This window comes from Colossoma macropomum, unplaced genomic scaffold (genome assembly GCF_904425465.1).
Source record: "Colossoma macropomum unplaced genomic scaffold, Colossoma_macropomum, whole genome shotgun sequence".
NCBI classification, from domain to species: Eukaryota; Metazoa; Chordata; class Actinopteri; order Characiformes; family Serrasalmidae; genus Colossoma; species Colossoma macropomum.
The window spans coordinates 11,438,185-11,465,035 of record NW_023494793.1 but is presented as its reverse complement, the minus strand read 5'-3'; the positions used below and the strand labels follow the sequence as shown (position 1 = coordinate 11,465,035).

Genomic DNA, 26,851 nt, shown 5'->3' with positions numbered 1-26,851 from the left:
TGTGTTTCTGATTAGCAAAAAGTATGTCAAAATAAGGCTATGTACATTCTGGATTTGGAAAGATAAATCTTCCGCAAAGTCTGGCAAACACAGATACTGTAATATTTGTCTTGGAATAATGATGTTAAAGATTCTTTCTGACAAAATGCAACATTCAATGGCCACACACCCCAAATAAAAAGGAGCACGGCTGCAAAAGCAGTGAGTTTTTATGAATCACACAACAGCCTCAATTCTATATATCACTTTTCCTCTTCCCTTCATATTCGGTAACAGTTTTTTTTAACTTAATTTATTTCACTAGGAATTTTTTTTCTTTTTACTCATACTTAAATAGTCTCCATAATTACATTTTGGAGCATTATCCAACTGAAATTTTAAATAATAACAAAAGTGCCAAAAAGCATGACGTGAGAGAAATATAATTAAGAATTTACATTTTATACAGAGGATATTCTAGGTGAAAAAATGCTTCCCTCAAAAATCCTGCTTTCTAAATGGTGCGGTTATTATACAAACACTGTGCATTCTCAATTTGAGGGATGCCCATTCATGCACCATTCTAGTCTTTTACCTTTTGTTTCATTGTACAGAGTATAAGACTAAGAAATAAAGCTATCTTGTGCCTGTATCATAATGTCTCAGCTTTGGTGACGTTTTAACAGAACTATGATTCTCCCAGTCATGAATAAATAATCTTGTCTTGCCCTCCTAATACGCACCCCCCCCCCTCAATTTTCTATTTGCCATTCCCATCCCCCGCCATGTCCAGTCCCTTATCTGTGTCAGGATCAATAGCTTTTAACATCTTACTTATTTTATTACTGCTTTTGGTTTTCTAGGGCTGATTGAGAGTTTCTCAGAGGAAATCTTTGGTTTTGCTTAAGTGTCCGTGACATTTAATCATGATTTTCCCTTGCCGTTTAATTCCGGCTCGGTCAATCAGCTAATCCACCTCAATTGATTCGCTGCTTTCGCTGATGGGCTTGCACTCGTTGGGCATCCGCTGGTGTCTGCTGAGCTGCGTGGCCTGCGTGAAGCTCCTATCGCACCGCTCGCACCTGGGCACACACACACGCACACAAAGCAGACAACACACTTAGTGAGGGCCATCAGACGTTGCGTCTCATCCCGTGCTGCCTTAATGACAAGTGACACTTGAAAGTGGCTGGGAATCTTACTGGGCCAGAAAGGTGTAATTGCCGCCCACGCCTAAGGGCCTTGATGCCGATGATGGGCGAAGGCTCAGACGCCTCACAACACAGGGACCCTGTCAATAATCTGAGAGGAAGGGGTGCCCCCAGAGAGGCCTGTCTAGATAAGGCCCCGCATCATTGTCACTTACAATAGATAAAGAACAAAAAGAGATTTTCAGCAGGCTGGCTATCAAAGGGGAGCATCTGCTGATGGCTTGTACTTAGCAAGCTTGAAAGCAATAGCATGCACAAAGTGTGCAGAAGTGGGTGCTTATTCAGCTGGATATACTCTATTTCTCGAGTACAAATAGGAACTGTCACAAAAAATTGTCACAAAAAGTGAAACCAGATAGAAATCACATTACTAGCTTGAGTAAATTTGAAACATTTTTACTTTTCACTGTTAACAGCAACACATCCATGTGATATAAATTTCAAATTATGTTAGAAGCACCTATATTCTGCTGAAAAATTATTTGAATAATACCTACTAGCGGAATATACTCACAACCAGATCATGTCACATCTGGTAATCCCCCCAATTATACTATGCAAGAGAGCAACTATTGAGTTCATCAGATCACAGTTGTTATTTGTATTCCAAACTCTAGAGAGGGAACAGCTGAGCTGGAACACCAAATTTGCAGCTGATGTCTTACAGTGCAAAAACACTTCAGCATTCTCCCACAAAAGAAAAGAGAAAATGCCAGCCTTATTCTATCAAGCACATCAGCTCAATGAGAATAACTCAGGCATATTGATTGACTAAAGATTTCTGTGGTGTATTCATTAATGTCTTTGTGTGCCTCTTCCTCTCTGGAGCTCCTGAAGTGCTGATGACACATTTGTGTATCACTGATTGCTTATTAGATAGCTGATTTGTTACTGGATTGCTCTGCTCCAAATAGCCCACCTCCTAACACTGGAACTGCTGAGCTTGTGAGATGATATGAAGAGTTTGTATATGAGACTCAGTTACTAATTCATGGCCTATGTCACGAAAAGGCACGACCTATCACTTGACCTTTGACCAGCAACTAGTAGAAAAAATGTTCTAGCATTGGTTATTATGTATATACTAACCAATAATTTTCTGTGTAATGCTTAAGTCTTGGAATGTGACATATTACAGTAAATAAGAGGGTAATTTGTAAATTAGTATTGTGTAACAGTTGTTGATTATACAAAGAAACAGCTAGTAGTCAGATTGTTGTCAACAAGAAAAAGACAACAGTACCTTTCCGATTCAAATCCCAGTGGCTGCATCATGACTAGTAACGAGTTAAGCATACATATTAGCACAAACAGAACTTTTCATCAAAATAATCAGTTCCTGCAAATTCTTTAAAGCCAGCTATTCCTTAATCAGCCACAATTGCGCTTTAGAGCAGTTTTGGTGCTACAAGAGGCATTTAAAGAGAGCAGTACACATAGAGGTATAGTGACAATGGAGTGTTTCTGTGTTTAAATTACATAGAATGATTTGAGATTAGTTAATATTTATGTATTTCATCTTGTAACTTTGAATTGTAAGTTGAGCTGTTATATCAGCTTATTACAGATTAAAAGTGTACCTCTGTTTAGCTATGTGCTTTTTTTTGAACATTCACATGCCTGGCTATGTCAAGCTGACAATTGCAAGGGATAAATGGAGTAAAAATGATATAAGTGAAAGACCAGATTTAACACTGAAATAAAATGGTGTTTTATTAAATTAACTTTATTCAGTCTATTTCATTTCTTAGCCACAATGTCTTGTGCAAGTCAAGAGGGTCAGGGTGACAATCCAGGCAATAGAGCTACTAAAGTCCTTTCTTTCAAAATTCTATGAAAAGTTGTGCAGTTTAAGTTTATGTAATCATTTCTAATTAGGCTGTCATGATGTTCTGGGTGAACCTGTGTAAAAGTATGCTTTGAATTAAAGCAAAACCCAGTAGTATTAATTAATGTTGCTTGGGAACTTTATTGAAAACATGACCTGTATTTGGTGTAGAGGAAAAAAGTCAAAGAGTCAAAAGGGTCATATGTAAGTAACAGCCCATTGACTTGAAAGAAATCTATTAACCACTCTGCATGTTCAATTTGCTTCACTTTTTTTTTAAGAAACCTATGCAGTTCACATAGTACCTCCCATGAATCAGAGTGGTGTAGCTAAAATGCTAACCCCAGACCTAGACAATAATATTTTCCTCCCATAAGTTGTGGCCAAAGGAATGTCAGTGCTGTCAGAGCTGGAAATACCATGACGGGCCAAATGCAACCAAACGGTTATATAACCTTATGGTGGTTTAAACTCGAGCAAGCTGTATTAGAGGAACTAACAACTGAATATTTATATAGTTCATTAGCTGTAGTTGAATAATCCTGGTCACTGACATGGCTTTAAATATACCACGAATGTAATGTAAATGACTTTTTAAATATTTATATGTTTAATGTGTCTTGTCATTAAAAAAAACAGAATTCAACAAAATTACTCAAAATGGTGACGAGGAAGCAAAGGTACTCACTGTTACTTACTTGAATGGCTTCTCCCCTGTATGTGTGCGGATGTGGTTGTTGAGCGTGGTGGCCCCGGCGAACGCTCGTCCACAGTAGCCGCACTTGAAGGGCCTGTCGCTGGAGTGTGTGACCACGTGGTTGCGTAGCTCTGAGGGCTGGGAGAAAGACTGGGAGCAGTGTCCACACTGATACGGTCTGGAAACACGCACACACAAGCAAATCAGTGACATCCCACTGCTGTTACCATGGCAGCCTGACCTCTCATCAACAACGGGGCACGGAACACAGTTTGGGCCATCTATCAATATTTTCACTTGCTGGTAGCGCTACTCAGTGGGTTAGGGTTTCTTCTGCTTTTCTGTTTCTGAGCTGGTAGCTACAGCTGTAATGATCTCTGTTAATTATTAGCCCAGTTCCAGTTAATCATGGAGAGCTGATAACAAATCACAAATGTATTGACAATTAGGGGCAACAAAGGAAAGCACTTACAGGCGTAATTAGATGAATTGACAATTCAACTGTGCCATCAATCATGTTATTTATTTGGTTAGAGGAGGGAGACAAAATGGTTCACCTGAAAGCTGAGTTATCTCCAAGGAAGGTACAGATACAGCCTTAAGACTGCGTACACAATTATTACAATTTTCATGTGCAAAATATTCAACAGCATGTGTTTCATAGTTTTCACTGGCCTCTGTGACTGAAGTTTTTCTGTTGGGAGATGCATTGATTGTGAATATTTTAACATGATAAATGTTTGGCGAGTATTTACTACAGCAGCACTTGTGATTAATGTCAACATATTGTTTACTGCCGCACTGGGCCCTGGTGCGGCACAATATTAGAGATAAATAGCCCACTGAACTTGGACGACTGCATCTGTACTAAAAACACACACAAACCTTATATAAGCCTATACTGAATAGAAAATAAAAATATGACAATAGGCTACCCATATGCATACACATGGAGGACGGCTCTTCTGTAAAGCAGAAGAGAACTTAGTTTGATAGTTAGAGCTGGTATTTTGGTGTTTATGGACAAGATCAACATTGTAATTAATAGTCTTTGGAAGGCTTTGCTCATTAATGGAATGCAACAAAGTTAAAGAGACTAGAAATGACGGATGTACTCAAACAAAAAACAAGAAAAACGCTTTTTGCTCTGAGAGGTCAGCAAAACAGATAACCAAAACCCTTTTTCGTGATGATATACCAGAGTAATTTATCTCTTCTGAAATGTACATATAAAACAAACATCAATAAATATGTATGGCCAAAGCCCATAAAGCATAGCTGAGAGCATTTTAAACAGATTCACAGCGTCATTTACGGCACCGGCTTCGACTCCAAATACCAACAGATCCAGATTCCCTTGTTCAGCTAAATTTTATCTGCACCCCAGGGTCATAAAGTTTAATATTGACAACCCCTCATATTGACTTCAACTCCTAGGGTATCCCAGCAACATTTTTCTTCTGTATGAATATTAGTTTATTGAATAAGTGGCATCTGTTTTCCTCTGCATCACCGTTGGAGTGGGTATTTCTTTGTGACAGCGGCAACTGATTTATAGGTTTGTATGCACCCAAGAAAAATAGAGCTAAGCAAAAAATTTCCAATACATCCTGGGCCGTATTTAATTAGGTTTAGAGATGTTACACACTGTGTTTGAACCCTAAATCCACGAAGGTTGGTGATGCGAAACTGTGTGTAAATTGTGGATTCTACTCCCCATCATACAGTTTACAGGGAAGCTATATTGTACTGTTTCCTATCAATGGATACTCAATAACTCTGTAACGAAAGATTATAGTTATAGGGCATAAAGAATACATATAAGCTTATATGGCCTTACAATATCTTCCTAATGCATCCTACTACCTATATCTTCCCTATACATCCTACTGAATAGGTGTTGAACAATAGCATTACAGTGCACAAAAGAAATGAAAATATTAATAATACTGAAATTTAGATTAGTGTTGGGATAGGCTTAAGTTAATTTTTTACTTTATTCCACATTTTACCATTCTCTCAAGCAGCTTCAAGACAAGCCACCTGAGATGCTTTTCCAACAGAACTGAAGAAGATATACATATACTGAGACCTTGTTGTTTTTACTGAAACCAGGGGGCATTAATAAAATGCTTTTTATTTATTTATTAAGCATACGCCTTTAGTGAAAATGTATTTAAGATTATGAAAAATGCATCTGCAGTTAGATGTGCCCGCTTTTGACTAGCAGTGTATGTGAACAGTTCATTAAGATATCTTTCACCAAGTACATGAATGCAAATGCATGCTTTAGTAGGACGATTTGTTATAGATGTGATGATGTTGCAAGTCAAAGACACTGGTCACTGGTTTTATTCAAACCACACACTTTCCTGGCAAAATTGTCAAGAGCTGATGTAAGAATAACTGAAAACATTCAATGTTCTAAAAAGAATTAGCATCACGTTGATGGTTTTGGCCATGCTGCCAACACTGGCACACAACTGAACCCCCAGCAGAAGCAACAGCAAACCCCACAGTCTCATAAGCCAGTGTATAAAAGTTATGCAGAAGATTGTTTATGGCATAATTTTTAGTTCAGCAGGGGAGTACAGGTAACATAAATGTAAAAATATTATAAATAGTATCCAGACAAAGTCATGGTTACCTGTCAGGGTTCTGTGTGCATACATGCATTTGTAGAAGAATGCGCTGGGTGAAGGTCTTGAAACACTGGCCACACTTCCACAGATGCCAGTCACTGAACTCAGAGCTGAGTTGGCTGGTGGAGGTGGGACTGGCCAGCACCCGCTGGTTTTTGGCGCTCAGCTGGTTGAAGCCAGACTCTGTGCTGCCTGCCTTGTCGAGGAGAGAGAAGCTCCGCGAGCAGGGTGAGTGGGGGAAAACCATTGAGCGCTGCAGAATGGTGGAGGAAGATTTGGATGTCTTGCTGAAGGGCTGTAGGCTCTCCTGTCGGGACATGGCCTCGATTACAGTAGATGGCACATTCACTGTTCAGAGAAACAGAAGTGCGAGATCAAGAAAGGAACTCACAAAACAAGCACTGTGAAGGACAGTTAGAGCTAAAGGAAGTGTGGCAAAAATACATGCAGACGTTAATGCTTGATTATTTATTAGTGTGTTGTTCTAGCTACTGTTACTATGTTTTAAAAGTTGGTTATATACATTATATACACGTTATATGCATCTGAAGACAAATAACAATCGACTGAATTCACTACTACTGTCTGCCTTACAAAGAACAGACCTGACTTGACTTCATCTTCTTAATATTTTTTATTGAAAAAATATTTGTCTTGAGTAGAAAAACAGTTTTTCTGACGGTAGTTTCTTATGAAACTTTACATGTAAGAGGGCAGAGATGGTTTATCTCATGCTTAGACAAACCACATTCCACATTCTTTGTAGCGCAACATGCTGTGCACACAAACATAACATGACCAAACTGTAAGATGAGACTTGTGGGAGAACAGCTAAGCCTTTCTTATTTAATAAAGCTGTTGCATCCAATGCAATAAAACATGAATTATGTATCTCTGGACTGAGTTTTAATGTATGATGTTGATCTCTGCTGAGCGTCAAGGTAAAGGAGTGTGATTAGAGTTAGCACTTAAGTTAGGTTTTGAAAATACACACACAGATCTTTTAAGGAGCATCTGGGGCAGTGTATTGTAGGGGGTATTTTAAGACACAGAAGTCATTGTTGACCACTTCAAGTTTAAGCAATTCTGTAAATTAAGCAATTCTATTTTTGGAAATGCCTTGCTGTTTTACAATGGTCTGTTGCTTTGTTTGTTTTGTTCCTCAGATTGTGGCCTTCACCATAACTGTGCATTCTCCAAGACAATGCACTCAAGAGTACAACATTGACTGCCCATAAATACAAATGAACACACTAAACAAACAAACTCCAATATAAATGCTTTCAGAAGTGACATAAGGGCCCCTTTAGATAAAGTCCTCAAAAGTCCTGTTACACTGTTTTGTCAATGTAAGCAGTATTTACTAGATAAGGTATCTGATGGACATGAGATTCTTTCCCTAATGGAAAGTCCGTAGACAAACAAATTCGGGAACACAGTTTTATCCAGTATGCAAGCATTTGACCTAAACTACTAGGGTGCAGTCCAGCATATGCAAGAGCATATTGCTCTTGCTGTGTGGTGCTTTTTTTCTTTGGTTACAGTATTGCATCTATCAAATCATACTGTACACTTTGGAGAACAGTTTGGAGGGAGGGAGAGTTGTCTAAACACAAAAGCAACCAGACTGAAGTCATAAAACGTCTCTCTCATAAACACTAAACTGTCAGACTCTGTGAGATGTCCAGGCGTTCCACTGGCCAATGGACTCAACAAACACAAGATCTAACTGTATGGTGTAAATGCTCGTTTACACTGAGAAAATAATGTATTGCCTCAATAAGTACATCCAAAAACATTTAGGAATGTTTCATAAATTCCTGGGGGACTAAAATATATTTCACCTAAAATGCACCAGCACAGTTAATCTCCAATGTCCATATTTGAGATACAAGTTCAGATTTATATGCCAGGTCAAAAAACAGAGACACTCAATTGACTTCCACTACTGTAAACTTTCCTGGCCTACCACAAAGTCTTATGTGAAAAGTACTGTGTGGATGAACTAAACCTATAGGTGACTATAAGAATGGTAAAATGCTGAGAATCCTGAATATCTTTGAAGTCATTTCATGCGTCCAGGAATTGTTCAATGCACAAAAAAGCACTTCATTGAGGCCATCATTTGTTTCGATAAAGTATATAGACCACGCTCCCATATCAGTTCAAACTGCAATCACAGTAAAATATATGCTTAAAAAAGTATTCAGACCTTAGATATTTACAAGGATTGTGTTATGTTCTATTTAAACCCATTAGTTAAGGCATTAATAGAGACAGTAAATTGCTAAACATGTACAAAGTCACTTTCTACTGGGAGGTGGCTGTCCTAAACCCTAACCCTTAAATTTCAACTTGTGAAAATAATACATCGATTTTTTTGCCTTGATTTGTGCTGTTTTTTTTTTTTATCTTTTTCCATTGTTTAAAGTGAAATTAAAAGACTTAGATTTGTTTAACTTTTAAATAAAATAACTATTTTAAAAACGACTTCCCATGTTTTCACTACCGAAACACAAGGAGTTTTAGGTGATAGACGGGGCCTTATTTTGGCCACACCCCTGCATTTTAGAGCAGGAAGTGAGAGGTACAGGTACATCCCATTGTAGTAAATGTGCCCCAAAATCAAAATCATTGAGTAACCTTACGAACTGTCACTACCAAAACACATATTCTGCCATTAAGTAAACATTTTTTGGTTTTTCTTGAAAAATATTCATTTTATATGTGCACAACCATTCAAAGCTGTGTTTGCTTGAGTTCTGCTCAAATTAGCTAATACTGTCACTACCAATACAGTCACTACCGAAACATTTGGTAAAGTTTCTGAGGTGTTATTATTGCATTGGTAGTGATAAAATGGAATGTTCAACCATTTGTTTTAATAAAACAAACATCATTAAGGCACAGGGTCATTCAAAACAAAATTCAGTTAGTCAGTTAAAAGTCTGAAATGTGTTTTCAACTCTGACTTTGAACTAGTTCAGTAGAGTGATTCATATAGGTAAATAATAATGTAATTAATATGCTGCTGTGTATTAGCATGATTTAAAGCACTAGTGGTGAATGAGTGAATGAGGCGTGGTGTGCTTGTCAGAACGGCAAGACTTACAGTTTTCATCTTGTGCGATACATTGCAGGGGGATGCCAAAGAAGGAAGTGTAACTGTCATTGTACCAGACCAGAAGCTCGGTTCCTCTTGGAATGTCCATGCATGCCCGGTAGAAAATGCAAGATCTGAAAATATTTTTACATAATTTGTGTCAACTTTCATATTTTTCATTTTGCATAGAAATATTTTTGTTTTCTCTTTCTTTCTCTCTCTCTGTGACTAAATGGTGTCATGTCAACTGAGAATTAATATGAAAAAATTGCTATTTCAATAGTGGTTTATATAAGAAACCTGTCATTAAATGTAATACTTCTCACAATTTCACAGCACTTATATGAGCATATGTGTCACTACAATTTAACATTGAGCAGTGCTAAATAATAATAGAGGCCTCAGTTAGACTGTAATGGTCAGTTTGTATGCTTGTTTAATTAGTCTGTGACTTTCCAACTGTAATTTCTCAGCTGTTAAACATTTGTAATATGCACAGAATGTGTTTTCGCATGTTTTTTGAGTGCATCAGAAAAGCTATGAACCGGGTTGGGGGGCACTACAAATATTTGGCAATAAGCTCCTTTGGTCTCTGCAGAGCTGCTGAGGTCTGTGAATTTTATTAATTCTTTCCACCATGACACCAAAATAAAACAAGGGGCTAGCCTATAAATCAAAAACATCTCATAACCCACAAGAGAAAAAAGCTCACTATACCATGTACTTTATACCCTTGTAACAGTTCGTCTCTCAGTTTGGCTTCACTTAACATAAACACTGGAGCACACAAATAAATGTACTCGGACTAAATGACTCAGTTGGCCGCTGAAAGAGGGCTGTTTTCGGAGCGATGGGTGGTCTCGCACACTTTCAGAGGAGGGCGAACGAGTGTAAACGAACACCATCTCTTACAACGCTGCCGTCACTTCCAAAATGTGCACAGAACTCTGCACTGGCCAAGCACATCAAAGGCCATTTTTTCCCCTCCGTCTTGGATAACATTTCCCGCGCTGACATGTATTTAGTATTGTGGTTGGATGACTCATAAAGACAACGGCGGGGCGTCCCCAGTGCAAGCGAAGTGAAGCACATGCCAATGGACATTATTGTCAGAGCAAAACAAAACAGCCAGCTCGGGGTCGATCAATCACAAGCCGCTTTGAAGAGAATTCCATTTAGATATTGCAAATCATAACATGCGGAACTCAATCCAGCTGACGGAGAGGACATCCCACCGAACAGCGTGCACGGGTTGGAAAAACTGCTCACAGTCTCTGCCTAATGTATAGTACTTGTATACACAGTAGTGTCTCAAAGCGGGGAAAGTATCAACTCTGAAGCACCTTAAAGCTACAATCCTCTGATGTAAACCTATTTAGAGCTCTAAGCTGTTGCAGTGTTTTAACAGGGAAATGACATCAAAGTACTATTTAAGTAGACACTTGAAACACTACAAGACACAAAGTGACACGGTGTATGGTTTAATCCCTCTGATTGTTGTGGTTCAAAAGAATAACACCACCTTGTGGCCCCAAATTTCCAACTAACATGCACAGTAACCAAACCTCTAGCCGTAATGACACAGACACTTGAAGTATAGCAATGCCTAGCCTTCTTATACTTATCAAAGTTATACCCAACTCAAACTGTGGATTTTCTAGACAACCTAGGTAATAAAAAGACTGTAAGTCTGTCCAGCAGTAGATCTCCGGGGATACAGGAAAAAAGAAGAGCTAATTGGTTGCAGGAATATTACAAATGTCTGGTCCAGCTAAATCCCTAAAAATGTGTTACTTTACCTGTACTGAACCACTGTCATGTTCTGTTCCCCACAGTGTCTGGCACAGCGGATGTACCTCATCCAACTTGACTTGCTCGGCTCATTGCCATCAATAAAGTGCTGTAAAGTGCCCTCCTGGTCATAGATCTAAAAGATAAACAGAAAGTGTAAAAAACAAAACCAAATCTTGTAAAAACACTTCATTGTAATTATCCTTCTTATGTTTATTATTTTCATCAGAATTCATTAGTGTATTACTTTAGTTTGCTTTAGTGTATTGTTTATAGGGTGCAGCAAACAGTAAAAATATAAATAAATAAATAAAAACAAGCATTTGTGGTATATTTCACAGATTATGCACCAGCATAAACCTCTGCCTCTTTCCCTATTTCCAGGTCAATTTTAGTCCCCCAGGGTATAAGCATACAACATGGTCCTTATGGTCAAACTGTGTATCTTTAATGAGTTTTATAGGTACAATTCATTTACCTTCTTAGGGAAAAGGTGCATATATATAACATAACTTTTTAAGTATAAATTTAATGTAAAAAGCATCATGGAAAACCTATTTTTTCTCAAATGTGCTCAAAAAAAATATTGAACATCGAACAGATTTAAAATTTTACTGATATTTCAAACCGATATTTGATGACATACTTATTGTATTCCGGAAGAGATGAAGGTTCAGGCAACGCTGGGCCACTGTGCGAATATATCTGTGTCATATTCATTCTACTACACTTGTAACCATACAGACATAAATGTTATGTTTCTCCATAATGCTTTATACATTTTATAAACATTTACATATCAGCATTGGCAGAAATGTACATAAAAAATATCAGATATTGGCATCTGCTTTAGAATTCCCATTCGATGCATCTCCTGTGAAAATGAGTTATGACTGTTTTTGGTTTAATACACCTACACATATGTTATAAAAGGACATCAGGGAAATAAAATTAAATAAAAACAAATGAGGATAGAGGGTCTTTAAAAAATATAACTGCGAGGGAATATATTGGGAGTATATTGCTGAGATCATACCACAGACTTTATGAAATGCCCCAAAATACGCTTATCCAGCATACTAATACTGTACTGTAATTATTATACATACTATATATATATATATTGTTTATATAATTTATGAATCTACATCTGAACAGTTTCACTGATGCACACTTATTTATATTCTCAATTAAAACACCTGAATGACTACAGATAAAATTTAGCAGTACAAAAGTGATTTCTACTATGGAGATTTTAAAAATGTTTAATCTTAGTACAGTCAAAAACAATGTCTGATATCATTACAAACCAAAAAAATGTAATGCTAGCAAATGAAGCGTCTACATTGTCTCTGTAGTGTTATGTGCTCGATACTGCCAGAGGTAAAACAATGTTCAGAAATGATCCCAAAAAGGCTTCATGTACATGAGTGGAAGCACATAAGTTTTATCCTCCTAGACCGACATGGAACTAAGACCATTTCCAACTCTGACCAAAACAATGCAGAAAACTATATCTATATCTTGTTATTTTGGTCATATCTCAACATCTCTATCTAAACCGTTATTCATCCATCTCCCAGCACAGAAGTAAGAGATGCCCTGCCTTGTCACTGGAGCAAGGCTGAATGAATGGGATTTGGAGACCCCTCTGACCCCACTGAGTCCCTGACATCCAGTTTGTCTGCAGTCATTCCCCTTGCTTATCCTCATGGCTTTTTAGTGAACCTCCACAGCCTCTGACAGCATGATAGAATGCTCCGACGTTGCTTACAGCGAAGCAGTTTGTTACACAAGCCCCGAGCCCAACCTTCCAGCTGCGTTATCGAAACGTTCACAGAAACACTTTATTTCTGGGTTGTTTAGCTCTTTTTAGACAAATATCATAACCAAAATAAAAACATTTACAATGGTGTAAATGTGCTGTTTCCGGGGCAGAATTCTGTTTCTGACACAATTTACGATGTGATATCCAGTAATTTCAGAAGGCTTTCTAAAAGGAAAGGAAGTAATACTAATATTTTGTTGATTTGGGAAAGAAATGCAATGATATAATTTCTCATGTGGACATTCATAAATAAATAAATAAATAAAAATTTAAAAAGGGAACATACTACAGTTAAGCATGCTTGCTCACTAAGACGTTTAAAATCCTAAGGTCTTGATGGTGTATGCTATATTTCTGCTTAATTCATTTAGTCATGGTGTCACATTTGGTTGCTATTTGCAGCATGTTTATTGCATGTGGTCACATTGGTTAAACAATGTAAGTGCAACATCCAAATTAGAGTTGTAACACTGGCCATGAGCGATTATGTAAATCCACTGTGTTTAACTGCTAAAAATGCTACTGAAAAATGAGAAACATTTTGTCTGGAAGGCAACAGACACAAACACAAAGCTTAGCTTTCACAGTGTGGACAAACATGGGGTTACTGTGATCAGAGAATGCCACTGAACCCTACACCCAATCTATCTCTCTCTCTTACACACACACACACGCGCACACACGCACACGTGCACATGAACCTACGCACATTAAAAATGGGTCTACTTGAAAAACTCCTGACAGTCCATTCATTTCTCTGGCCTATGGAGGCCTGTCCTCAGGCCTTTGATGCTGGAGCTGCTCCAGAATGTCCTGCTGAACAGCAGCTTCTTTCCTCAGATCAAGAGGAGATAGAGCAACACATCAAAACATTAGTTATATATAGCTGGACTTTCTTGTCTCTTCAGAGCAGACACACTCAATCACTGAATGCTGTTATACACATTTTGAATGAATTTCTAGTGAGAAATTAGATCATTCCTGAAGATGTACAGTTCTCCGCAAAAGCCAGAGGCACCCTTTCATTTATTTAAATTCCAGCCAATAAGTAGTACAACTTACTCATTTTTCAGTGTCAGGAAACAAGTAGAAAATATATATTTAACAGAAAATTACACAAAAGCTGTATATAACATGAAAATGTTCAGTATTTAGTACGTCCACTTTTTGTCATTAGTAAAGGTTTCGTTCTTTTCAGGAGACTTGCTTTCAGTTGAATCTGCAGAGATATTTTTCTCCTCCAAAGTTCAGTCTGAGAAGTTTGTTTGCGTTTCTGCTTCCCACAATCCAAGTAATCCTAAACACATTCAGTGATGTTGAGGTCTGGACTCTTGGGTTGTCAGTCCATTGTTCTGAGAACACCAGCTGCTTCTTTGTTTTGATGCGCAAATTTTCTTTTTTGTCTCTTTTCTTTTGTCAGTAACAGCTTCTTGACAGCTACACATCCTTTCAGACCATTAGCGCTATCTTCTCACAGTGGAAGGATGGACAGAAACGTGATGTTTTTGTTAGGAGTCCCATTTTGTCTATAACTTTTAATCATTTTCAAATCCACTTTTGGAAACTCCAGAGACCATATGTATGAAGGGTGTGTATGCACAAAAATAATGCTGAGGAACTATTTACGTGAAGATTGATATTTATGAAAGTGGAACTTGATGTGAGAACATGTAACCTATACTCTGGAGGTGGTACACGCATATTTGGTAGAGAATGGAAATTACTGACAACATGTGGAAATGAGAGGTACTACAGAATTCACTCGAAATGTGACTCTAACAGTCTGTTCATGCCTGAATGCAGAATGCATGCGTTTTAAATTGACAGCAAAGTTAAATGTACTTTTTCAATACATAAAATTATTATGAATTCATGGTGTAGAATAACACAAAATAAACACAAATATTCTCAGAATAATTATGATTGTTTCTGCAAATTATAAACACATTTAAACATTACTGTAGTGTGCAGTGGTTGCATCACAGGAGGACTAAATAGAGGTAAACATATCCTCACATGCAGTTTGTGGCAGAAGTGGAGGAATGTTTAAGGGTTATTTACTGGCATTTTCTAATCTTCAGTGGGTAAATATGGGAGTGCTTGCATGCACATGCACATTGTCCCAAATATACACTGGTTCAACTTCACTCTTATTTATGCTGAGAAAAAGGTGTGCATGATTTCTACTAAATCAAACAAAAAATCTGTATAGATATAATTAAAAATCTGTCACTTTTTTGCTTTAGTAGGGATTTAAAGTACATTTTTATAGATATGACCCTTATTTTTTCAGTCATTTTCCTTTGACTTTTGTCTTTCCTTGTACAAGTGGATTATCCTGTTTCTAATGTTCTTAGAAAGAACGATCATGCAAAGTACTGCATGATCACGTTCTTATCATCAAATCATGTAGAAGTGTTCACTTCTTTTCTTCTTTTGGACCACATGGACCACATTACTTCTTTCCACTGCTAGCAGTTTTCAAATGACACTCTTCCATAAATATTAGGTTTATGAAGCTAAGGATCACAGGTTTGGTTAAAATCAGGTCAGAGTTTAAACTGAGTTTTGTAGTAATTTTGTAAGTTGTAACCCAGTTTGACAGTTTTAATATCGTATCGGAGTCTATCCTTGTAGAAGAGCTTTCAGTTCCAGTCACTTGTCCTTCATTACTACAGCAGTTTTTTTTTCTTGTTTGAAACATGCTGTCATCATTTTGCTGTCTCTTGAAGGTTTGTCTGTTTGTTTATTTATGTTTCAATAACTGGGACATTTGCATACTGGCACTCCATCTGCTTGGCTGCTTTTTCTACTTGAAGAGTTTTAATGTAAAATTTTGTGTATCCACTTTTAACAATTTTGGATGTAAAGAGGTTTGAAAAGAAAAAAACTGACGTATAATGCCCTTTATCAAAAAACACATTTTTATTTCTCCAATAAAAGCCGAATTAATCAAAATATAGCACGGATATTTTTGTATGGGATAAGCCCACTCCCAACAATGCACATTATGAAAAAGAGAAAATGTCATGAAAAGGGTGTTTAACATAGTTTGGAAAGAAAGTCTTCACTTTTTATTCTAAAAGACTAATAAAAACATCTTGGTTTAGGTATTGATAAAGCATAATAGGAATAGGTACACCGGCATAAGTATTAAAATGAATAAGAAATGTGATTTTGTTCTACTTATAAGAAACCTGTACATGATGTCTTTTCAAGAGGTGTATTAACTTTTTTAACCTCATATATTCATCTCTCCTTCCATCTATCTAAACACAGAAGGTGCTCTTCATTTTCTGGACCTATTTCTTCCCGCTTCTTCCCCAACTTTCAGCTGGACAACATAACTCAGGCAAACACATTGTTTCACTCACAAAAAAATGTTTGCGCAGCAGATTGTTTATGTTGCATTCTTACTTCATGGCATTAAAAGATTATTTGCGTGAGGCATTGTATTTCAGCATTGAATGTGATACGTTCATCTGGGTTTCATCAGAATGTCAAAACAGTGCCTGGCTTTTTTTAGTATTCCACTATTGCATTATGAATTTATGTGTACATGATGAACATCTTTTTATGAACTGCTCATAAGCTCTCTCAAAATAGAAAAGGTTGTTGAGGTTTCAAATACTGTATAGTGCATTGACTTTCTCCGAATCAGAGGGTTTGTTCTTCCCATACTGACTCAAAGGAAGCAGGATATACGGCAAACTCAAGTAGAAAACCCACTTTGATTGATAGACGTCATTGTGCGCTAATGCACTGAGTGAGGCAGCTTCGTTACAGCTCTAAGTAAGAATTACTGTAACCAGCCTATAAAAGCGATTTATGTCATCTTAAGGCCTGCCTCCACATCTGACATAGCTCCAGTTGAGCTATACTCTAATCTCACATCAAACAGGCTTTAACAACTTCTGTGAATAAAAGAACGCAAATCGGTGATACATTCATAAAACAAGCATAAAAAACAGCATTTTACAACATCCATAGATCTACATAAAACAAAAGGAAAAAATACACTCGGTCATATTTTCATTCAGCCATAACCTGCAACATATAATACTCTTCATTAAAGGGTCCCCTCTCGTGCCGACCTCAGTGTCAATAGGGGATGTCTGATACATTATTAATTTCTGAACATATCTGACCTTGGGATGTCTCTACATGCTAAACAACCGCTGGTGTAATGACATCTCACTTTATGGAGCGTGGCCGGTTTATTACAGAGGTGAGCCATGTCAATAGTTTCACTGCAATCTGTCTATAGCTTGGTGGAGCAATCAATTTTGTAAATGATTGCAATAATCAGGAAAATTGCCTAATTTATAAATCTCCTCATATGAGATTTTAATGGTTCTGAACTGTTAGCGCTAATGTTCTGGAAGCCTTAAGTGAAATGTAGGTTTGTGTGTAACAGTGTGGATTTTGACCAGTGGTTAACTTTGAGTGACATAAAGCATAACATAGTCAAAATTTTAATCAAAAGCCCAAATAGGAATTGCTGCAGGGATGGAAGAAGTAGCAGAAAAAGGATAATGACATCCAGCTTGTTTCTGATGCAATGCAATGCTGCATCATAGGCAGAACTGGGAAATTCGGGCAAGAAAAAGACAAAGAAGACTAAGAAAAAACATATTTGTTTAGGCTAGCATATGCCTAGGAGTACTATAGCTATTTTCTCCTGTTTGTAATTGTGCCGTTCTTGTCATTTAGAGCGAACTGTTTTTATCTTTCCAATGTTTTACTCATATTCCTGTGTAAAGCACTTTGAGGTTCTGTAATTAAAATGAAAATTGCTATGTAAATAAATATTTAACATTGTTATTATAAAAACCAAACTCTTTGAATATTTTGTTGCATGGCCCACACCACCAACTAGTAAAACATCTCAAACTATTCAAAATGCCCTCATGTTAACTATTACTCTATGTGGTAATAAAGAGGGATATTACAGCTTTCGATGTCTCCCTTCTTCTAGCCATTGATCCGGTCTAGCAGTGTCCTGTCACTGCCTTACTTACTGCTCAATCTCTTCGGACCGACATTTACGGCACGCTGATTGGACCCTGTCACTGACCAAGTGCTGTAAATCGTCCTTCAACAGCTGCTCGTCGATGGCTGGGGCCATAGAGAGAGAGAGAGAGAGAGAGAAATAGAGAGAGAGAGAGAGAAAGAGAGACTGAGACTAAACCAGGCCCAGTCGTCAGTCGCTTGACCTCCTGCCCTTATTATGGCGAGTAAATCAGGGCCCTCCAGCCATTAGTCTGTGAGCTGAGAGAACCACAGTCTCAATGGCACAGGGAACACTGAAAAGGTCAGTGTGAGTCACAAGAATGGAACACTTTTGGTAATGGAACTGTGGTGCCTTATCTGAGGAAACACTTAGTGGCCATCGGCCGAGCAGGCTGGGGGCATGTAAATGGCTGGGCTGAGCAGGGATGAGGTGTGCCTGCGTTACAGCAAGTGATAGTGTGGCACTGTTATCTCTTCATTAAAACACCTCCTGGAAGATGTTTGCTTTTCACTTTGTCCCATTGGTCCAAGCAGCTTACACCAAAAGCTGCAGAGTCCTTCACAGCTTTGGTGCATGGGAGCCTAAACTATGACAAATTTGAATCTATGGCACATAAAAGTCTTACTTTAATCCAGTGTGGTCTCTTTTATCAAATATAATGTAAGTGTCAAAGAGTTCAATTAATGATGCAAATTGCACTGTAATCTGTTGTGTTTTCCAGTGCCAGTCATTGACCAGAAGATCATGACACTAACTCAAAAATTATAGACACAAGGGACTTCAAGGTGTTTAACAACAACCTTATCAGTATTTGCAATGATGCAAAAGATAGAAATGTCACACTGCCCAGAAAATCATGTCTAACAGTTATGTAAAAATAGCATAAAACACACTGATGGAAACTTACGGTGGAAAGACTGGAATCTGTTTCCTGGGCTGCATTAATGGGGGTGGTTTTTTGATTTGTCTTCAGTGAAAGCTCAAAAAGCACTGCATATTTCCTGTCTGAGCGACTGTATACAGTATGAATGAAATCATTGCAAGTTTGCCGTCCACTGCAAATATGTTGATGTACTGACATTTTCCTAAATTAGGTGCAAAAGATATACTGAGACAAAAAAATTTTGGTTGGTAATGCTTCATGCCGTAATTGTAATGCCTGAGTCGTAGACGAAGCTGGTAAAGAAACAGACTACACAAAACCTTAAAATAAAAACAAGCATCCATAAAAAAGAGATTCACATCCAAACACTGTAAGCACTGCTGGTGATATATAATCCGGTCCCTGGGTTTGGTGGATTAAAAATAAAAGTGCTAAAAATGCTACGAGGGAAATTATAAACTCAATAGGGGCAGGAATACGCTCTTGAGTATACATACCAACATGTTTTACTTCCAAATTAAACTGTTTTCAGCACCTATTTTGCCACTATTGAATCTAATGGCGAGAAAAAATATCCCTCTAAAAGCCCAGTGTTTACCTTGTAGAGCCTGATACATTTCAAATAAAATTGTTCCGCCATCAAGATGCTTTCTCACACAACAGAGCCTTGGTTCAAGAGGGAAATGGAGCATAAAATAACTTAAATGACAAATTATGGAGCTTTCTGTGTCAGTGAACCAACGTTAAACAAGTCACCTCCATTCTGGCGCACAGAAAATAAAAATAATTATCCTGGCCTGTGGCCTAGGCACTTTATTATTACTCTAGAACACCCGCCGGTGCCTGCCTAAGGGATGATATCATTGTGGTCTGTCATGTTCACACGATGATAGCTCATACGAAGGCAATACCAGTGACCTTCTGACCACTACTGCAAAATATTATTCCTATCAGCCTGCCCCTCAGCACCTGACTTCATCAAGCTAATCAACACCAAATCTCCAGTATTTATGTCTCATTAAACTGACAGCTTTCGTATCTTTGTCTGACCCATTACTATTTTAAATGACCTTAGATTAAGATTTACTGTAAAACTGCATTAATACCATGTTTAGTAATAATACTGAGTAATACCAGGTTAACAAATGTAATGACATCAGTAGGCAGAAAATCTACAATGCTAGGTATTTAAAAAGGATTACGTGGCTTAGTTGGATACTGTGTCTTACAGTGAATACAAACATGACGTTATCGTTTCATTTTTAACATTCCCTTAATACATTATTACAGCTCCCTCAAAGATCTTATAGTATGATCTGTAAAAACAAAAAATATGGGCTTGTGATTTTTCCAGACTGGCTGAAACAGTTTACTCTACTGGATGCTAAATTTGACAACCACACTTACCAGCAAAGAAAGCAAAACACCATGAGCTATGTTATAACTTAAATGTGCCACACTGTGTATGAGGTATAATACTGTTTTCACTAGGTAATAATAACACAGGTACAGAATTTAGCTTTTAAATGAGAATGAACTGTCACATCATTCTTCCAAAGCACCGTGCCATAACCCATCAAACCTATTGCAAATATGTTTGACAACATTGCTAACAACTCTGGGTATTTAGTGGATGAAGCCTACTAGCATAGCTAGTGTAAGTCAATACAAAGATATTTATATTGGGGACACTGACCATGAAACAAGACCAAATAACAGTATAATGGGATTTATAGATGATAAACATTACCAATTGTGTGCAATATCAATGACAGGTTCTACAAGTACTGTGTATAATATTCTTTGGCCAAAAGTATTTGAACCTTTGGGCAGAAATTCCAAAGACAAGTCGATGGAACGTGTCTACTAGGAGGTCTGTGGGAGCACAAAGTCTAGTGGGAAATATTATAAGCTTACAGACTGTACTATCACAAGTGCTCAAGAAGCACACCTAGTACAAACAAAAAGAATGCAGTGTTGTGAGAAATGGGCAGGGGCCTGAGGCATTGTCTTTTTGCTGCACAGATACATTTAGGTCACGCTCAGAGTAAAGGTAGTATGTACAACACTGCAAATTCAGTGTGTCTGACAGAGGGATATGAAGCCTTCATTTATGTGTTCAAATCCAACAAGCACCACATGTTAATTTCAGAAAAAATAGTCCCAATGTATTCACAAGAATTGATCATTATGTGTTTCACACTAAACTTTTCTAATTAATGACTCTTCATAAATACCTGAGCCCCGTTCAACAAAATGACAGCGTCCTGTCATAGCATAGGATAGGATGTGTCTAAGATCATTGCTTTGTGTTGGACATAAAGTGTATCTACTAGAATTAGTTCATCACATGTTTTTGGAAACAGCACTGCCCCTTATAAGATTCTGCTCAATATAATGAGCTGCTTATATGTTTCAGTGCAAAAAAACCCACATTGTCTCTGGAGTATCAAGAGACTTTAATATACATTTATGTAAATTTGTGACACATGAAATGCTAAAAGTGCAAATTTTCTTACTGATCAGCAGATAATCATTACATGAGCATATGTAACAGAGATATTGATTCCACTCTTCCCCTTCCCCACCAAACACCATCGCTACACTGAAAAAAAGCTTAATAAATGACTGAGAAAAATCCTATCCTCATAAAAACTTATTAATAATCTGCAAAAGTTAATTTTGAAATAAACAACCTTGTGCACACTCTACTGGTTAAGGATCATCTGACCAATACCCTACTGGCAAGGTCGAGAAAGAATATAAAAAATAAAGAAAGAAAAAGAAAAATGACGCATTTACGACTCTTGGAAAAACATGAAATTTGCATCAAATCTCTAAGTACAATATTTTGCTCAGATATTAAGTGAATAGGTGACCTAACTCAATAAATATTAGTCCAGTGTGCTACTGAGAGAGAGGCAACACCGCTGAGCAAGACAGCATCTTCTCGCACCATTTGCCAAGATTAGCTTTTGATTAATCCTCCATTAAAAGTGATCACTGAGACATTCCAGAGGATGTTTCAACAGCTACGCACTGTCCCTTTACAGCTCCGCTGCCAAAAACACACAGCCAGCAGACTTCCAGTGCTATACAGCACAGAGGGATTCTGGGATAAAATGTTTGTATATTACACTTTATCAAGACAGATAAAATAGTTCAACACTTTACACACCCCTGAAGGAGACAGGTCTCCTTGGCTGGCATAGCATGGAATACTGGGTTCTCTTCTTTCCCTCACCCACCTCAGTTCTGTTTAAGCCGCTGGAATTTTTACGGTCCTCTCTGGCTGAGCAAGTGTTTAAAATGGCGTCACAGAGAACATATATAACAAGTAATAGTGTTCTATTCTGTCTGTGGGGGCCTCTGCAACAGCAACCTGTACTTGTGTGGAGAGAGCTATAGCACACAATAACAAACTTCTCTTTCTAAACTAACAGCGCCTCTGGGCATCTCAAAAGCAGGCTCTTTAAGTCACAGTTTCAGCTTGCAGTGATTTACGGCCTTAGAGATTAGTTCACATAAAGCAACTGCTGGCTGTACAAGAAATCTAAATTTGTATTTGTTCATGTCTACAATTAGAGAATCTAGTAAGGGATAACTTGTAAACGTGTCTGAGTGAGCATAGTTTATGTCTCAGCTGGACCACAGTTCTGGATTCTCAGCTAAATGGCAGTTCACTCTCAGCCTTCCTCTCTCTCTCTCTCTCTCTCTCTCCCTCTCTCTCTCCCTCTCTCTTGTCAGCTCAAGTGAAACGGCTGGTCATCTCTGAGGGCAGTGACCTTTATTTCTTTGTGTGTGCATGAGATTTTCTCATCCATCTACTCCCCTCTTTACAGTGGACACATATCATGCTGTTTGTATTCAAATGTAAGTATTTTGTTAACCACAAAGAATGCACTCATTTCCCAAACATGGCAATGTGGACTCTGCATGACGTTCACTCATCACCAAAAAATTAGCCACACAATATCCCCACAAATTCATCGCATCTCAACATATCACAGTCTCATACAGTTTTGAGAAAAACAACTCACCTCCCAAAGATGCCTTGTGTTCCGCACCGCTCCGCTCTGCACCTTGTCTAGCAATAGAGGGACACCCTGAAACGGGCCGATCCACGTGCCCTGGGGGATGCGCTGGGCGGCGCAGATGCCATAGCCCAGGCCAGGGACGGTGCTGGTGCATAGGCAGACCTCGCGGGGCAGGTCTCGCAGCCACTCAGGTACCTCCGGAGGGGGCACAGCGGAGGAGGCGCTGCTGGTCCCTACAAGCCGCCGCAGAGAGTGCAGGGGCCCGTGCATGGGGCACTCCCCGTTCCGGTTGTCCGCACACATGTCACAGCCTGGGGGACAGCACAGCAAGAGAGGGGCTTGTTATTTACCCTGCCGCCCAGATGGGACTACTGACTACTACTGCGCACTACTGACCACTCCGATCCTGACTCCCTCAAGTGAATCTGAAAAGCAAGTCTGCAAGTTTGTTTCTTTTTTTTCATAGCACATCAAGACATTTCCTTTCCACTCTTTGATGCTGTAAAGCACAAACAAGTATTATGGAGTATTAATGGCATGAATGTTTTCTACTTCCTACTGTCTATTTCTCTATAATTCATATTATTCAGAACAGAGGACTGGTGACATTACAAAAGCTTTGAAAAAAATCATGAGCACATGGTTAATTCACACAGATGTCTGCTGTTACTATTATTAGAGTAGCTATAATTTTGCCCATGGAAATATAACCTAACAAGTAAATCATTATTTTTTGAAACATTAATTTTTTTGGAAATTGTGTTTTGTTTTATTTTTTTATTTTTTATTTTTTAAATTTCTCTGTTAAAGGTTTTATGGGAGGCACATTCAGAATTTTCCAGACAATATAACACTATTTATTTCATTTTTCAGATTCCCTTTCTAGCTTGTGTGCACGTGGTAGCATTAAATTAGCGTCAAAAAATCCAAAATTTTATTACTAGCCAAGACACATTAATATTTCAGACTGCAACAGTATTAATTTATGACAGATCCTAAAAATCCTAAAGATCCTAAAACTCTTTTTACAAGAAGATTATTCCCAAATATTTCTAGCCAAACACCCACAAATAATTCAGGCATAATTCAAAAACATAAAATAAAGTTTTGCTTCAGTAAGTTTTGCTTTAATAAATCCAACAGCGTAGTTTCTTGAATAAAGCGTGACAACGTATGATGTTCAAAATACAGCGTGAACGAGCGCTCGGTTTTCAGGTAGGTGTCTCTGCTCTTACAGGCCCACTTTCAAAAGGCGCGTTCTCGGGTGAAATATGGAGGTGGGGTGGTGGGGGGGTGGTTCCAAATGTAGATAAAGCAGTGAGTTCCTGAGCCCGGGAGACTCCCATACACCCCGATGGGATGATGAATAGAGGCCGATGGAGAGGATCGATGTGTGATCCACTCTCTTCCACAAAACTATACAGCAATTAATTGTGGCTTGTCCCCCCCATCCCTCATCTGCCTGTGGCGCGTATCGATGGAGATTACTGCTGATGGGCCCGTTTTATCACCTCAAATAAACAGGCACAGCGAGCTTTAATAGAGCTTTTTCCTCCGCGCGCGGGACACGATTTAGTCCGTTCATTAGATCCAAATTTGGACGCTGGTCATCAACGAATTTTACATACAACCCAAAACGTGTGAATGGTGGCTAAATGTGTGACAGCTCTAACCAAATGCTGCTCCCGGAGGATGACTGACCAGGACTGACTTCAAAGTCCAGTCTTCATTAGAGAAGACTACAAAGTATTACTCTAATTAATTGAGTAAATTTCATTAAACAGAAAAAGCAATAAGAAGATCATTTTATAACAGCCGTAGAAAATTCAGAAAATTTTCTTCTTCTGCTGTTTTTGACTGTTATATTTTAAGTAAATCAAATGCTTTAAATTAAATATACTTTAACAAAACAGGGCTGAAATGAGTTTGTAATTATTGGGTGTTCTTTTAAAAACTTTCTATAAGCCTCTTCTCTAAATCATCAATCAGGCTCTACTCTCCGGAATTCAACTCTAGATGAAGCTTTTTTTTTTGGTCGTAATATTTATATTAAAAAAGGTGTTTTAAAGTCTTGTGTGTGCTCACAGCATCTGCCGAATTTATTGCAGCTTTTAACTCCCACCTGTTTATTTTACTGAGTTGTATGTTGCAGACTGTCGAAAGTGTTGCTAAAGTAATTACACCGCTCTGCGCCAACCCTTCGTTTAGACTGTGTGTGTGTAATTAGTCTGATTAGAACGCGATCAGCGTCATTAACGTGTGATGAGACTGAGATGAGGACGGTCAATGTGTCGGTGGTCAGTGTGATGGACAGGCTCCGTGCATTACTCTAATAAATGATCACTACGTACGGTTGTTGAGGTCGCCGGAGTGATTGTTCAGCGGGATAATCTCCATCCTCTGCTGTCCGTACAAGTAATAGTCCAACTCCTCGGAGGTGAGCCTAAACCGGGAGCCCCGGTCACTCTTCAGGTTGGCCGGAGAGCAGAGCTCCTTGGCCGGGGCCGTGCTGTCCTCCACCGGCAGCGCCTCGGAGGAGCACAGAGTTTGTCCGAAGAGCGCGACCTGCGGCACGGAGAGCTGCGCGAAACCCGCCAGGGACGAAACCGCCGCGGAGGAGGAGGAGGACGAGGAGGAGGAGGAGGTGAGGGAGGTGGACGAGGAGGAGGAGGTCGACGACGGAGTTAAAGCAGCCGCTGAAGAGGAGGAAGAGGAGACGAGGCCCGGCCGCTGGCGGAGACTCTCGGCCGGTAAGGGTAGCTGCGCCAGGGCCGCATGCTTCAGCTGGCTGTGCGGGAAGAGGTGCTGCCAGTGCTGGATGTACGCGGGGTCCACTTTGAGGAAGGCAGAGCCGCTGGGCTCTCCGGGCTTCAGCATTTCCAAACTGCGACTGTGAGACGTAAAAAACAGACAAAAGTAAAGTTTCTGTAGTTTAAGAAAAGCTCGTCCATGTAACTCACAGCCTACCTGCTGTGCGCTAATTAGCGCGAGCTCATCAGTTCAACACAGTGAGCTAACACAGGCTACCTGAAGCAGCTAAGTTAAAGCACTGATTAAGCTCCCTCAGGGAGCTCAGACAAAACAGGAAACTTTTCCAACTAGTATTGACGAACCTTTTCTCTGTTTCGACACTTCCAGACGCTTTTAAAACATTTAGCCATCCTGTTTCCTCTTAGAGTTGGTTCCTTCACTAAGGGAACGTTAGAGTGAAAAACACAACTTACCCTGTTCGCCCGAGCGAGTGTGTGAGGGCCGCTGAGAGTGAGCTGTAATTCCCAGACGCTTACACCATCACTGTACTGACGGACTGGAGTCGGTGTGCGCTCTCTCCGTGTGCTGTGTGAATTGAGAAAAGAAGAGCGTCCTCTCTCCTTCTCTCCCTCCCTCCCTCTCTCTCCTCTCCTCTCCTCCTCTCAGTCCTGAGTGCTCCTGAAGGAGCACGTGGGCTGAACGCCAGCGAGGGGCAGAAAGTGGCGCGAAAAACAGTGACAGTGCAGGTCTGAGTGAGCGCGGTCCGGTTTGTTTGGGTCTGTTTTAGCTCGTCTGAGCGGAGGACTCGGCGCCGTAGCCGGCAGCGAAGCTTCGTGCTCGGTTTGTGAGTTATTTTTATTATCGCTGACAGCCTCGTGGAGCCTGAACGAGCCTCGTGTTCTCACACGGTTAGTTTCGGTTAGTTGAGAGGACTTTTTCAGCGCGAGGTGAGGTCATTAGCTGACACTCCGCAGCGCGCGGCTCTGCACAGGACAGCCGCTCGGATCTGAGCGCGATAACGGAGCTCGCGGTGCTGTTAGTGCTGCTCGTTATCCAGCCGAAACGTTTCCCAGCCTCTCTCTCAGAC

General features: G+C 39.1%; 1 protein-coding gene across 1 annotated transcript; it reads right to left on the bottom strand.

Annotated features, from left to right (window-relative positions):
- Window positions 1-457: 457 nt before the first annotated feature.
- Window positions 458-26,415, bottom strand: prdm6 (PR domain containing 6). Its single transcript, XM_036577992.1, has 8 exons — window positions 26,238-26,415; window positions 25,365-25,903; window positions 23,017-23,324; window positions 11,260-11,387; window positions 9,470-9,594; window positions 6,363-6,705; window positions 3,717-3,893; window positions 458-1,061 (listed from the first exon to the last, which is right to left on the bottom strand). The coding sequence occupies exons 2-8, from the start codon at window positions 25,888-25,890 to the stop codon at window positions 947-949; spliced, it is 1,722 nt and encodes a 573-aa protein (XP_036433885.1). The 5' UTR covers window positions 25,891-25,903; window positions 26,238-26,415; the 3' UTR covers window positions 458-946.
- Window positions 26,416-26,851: the final 436 nt, after the last annotated feature.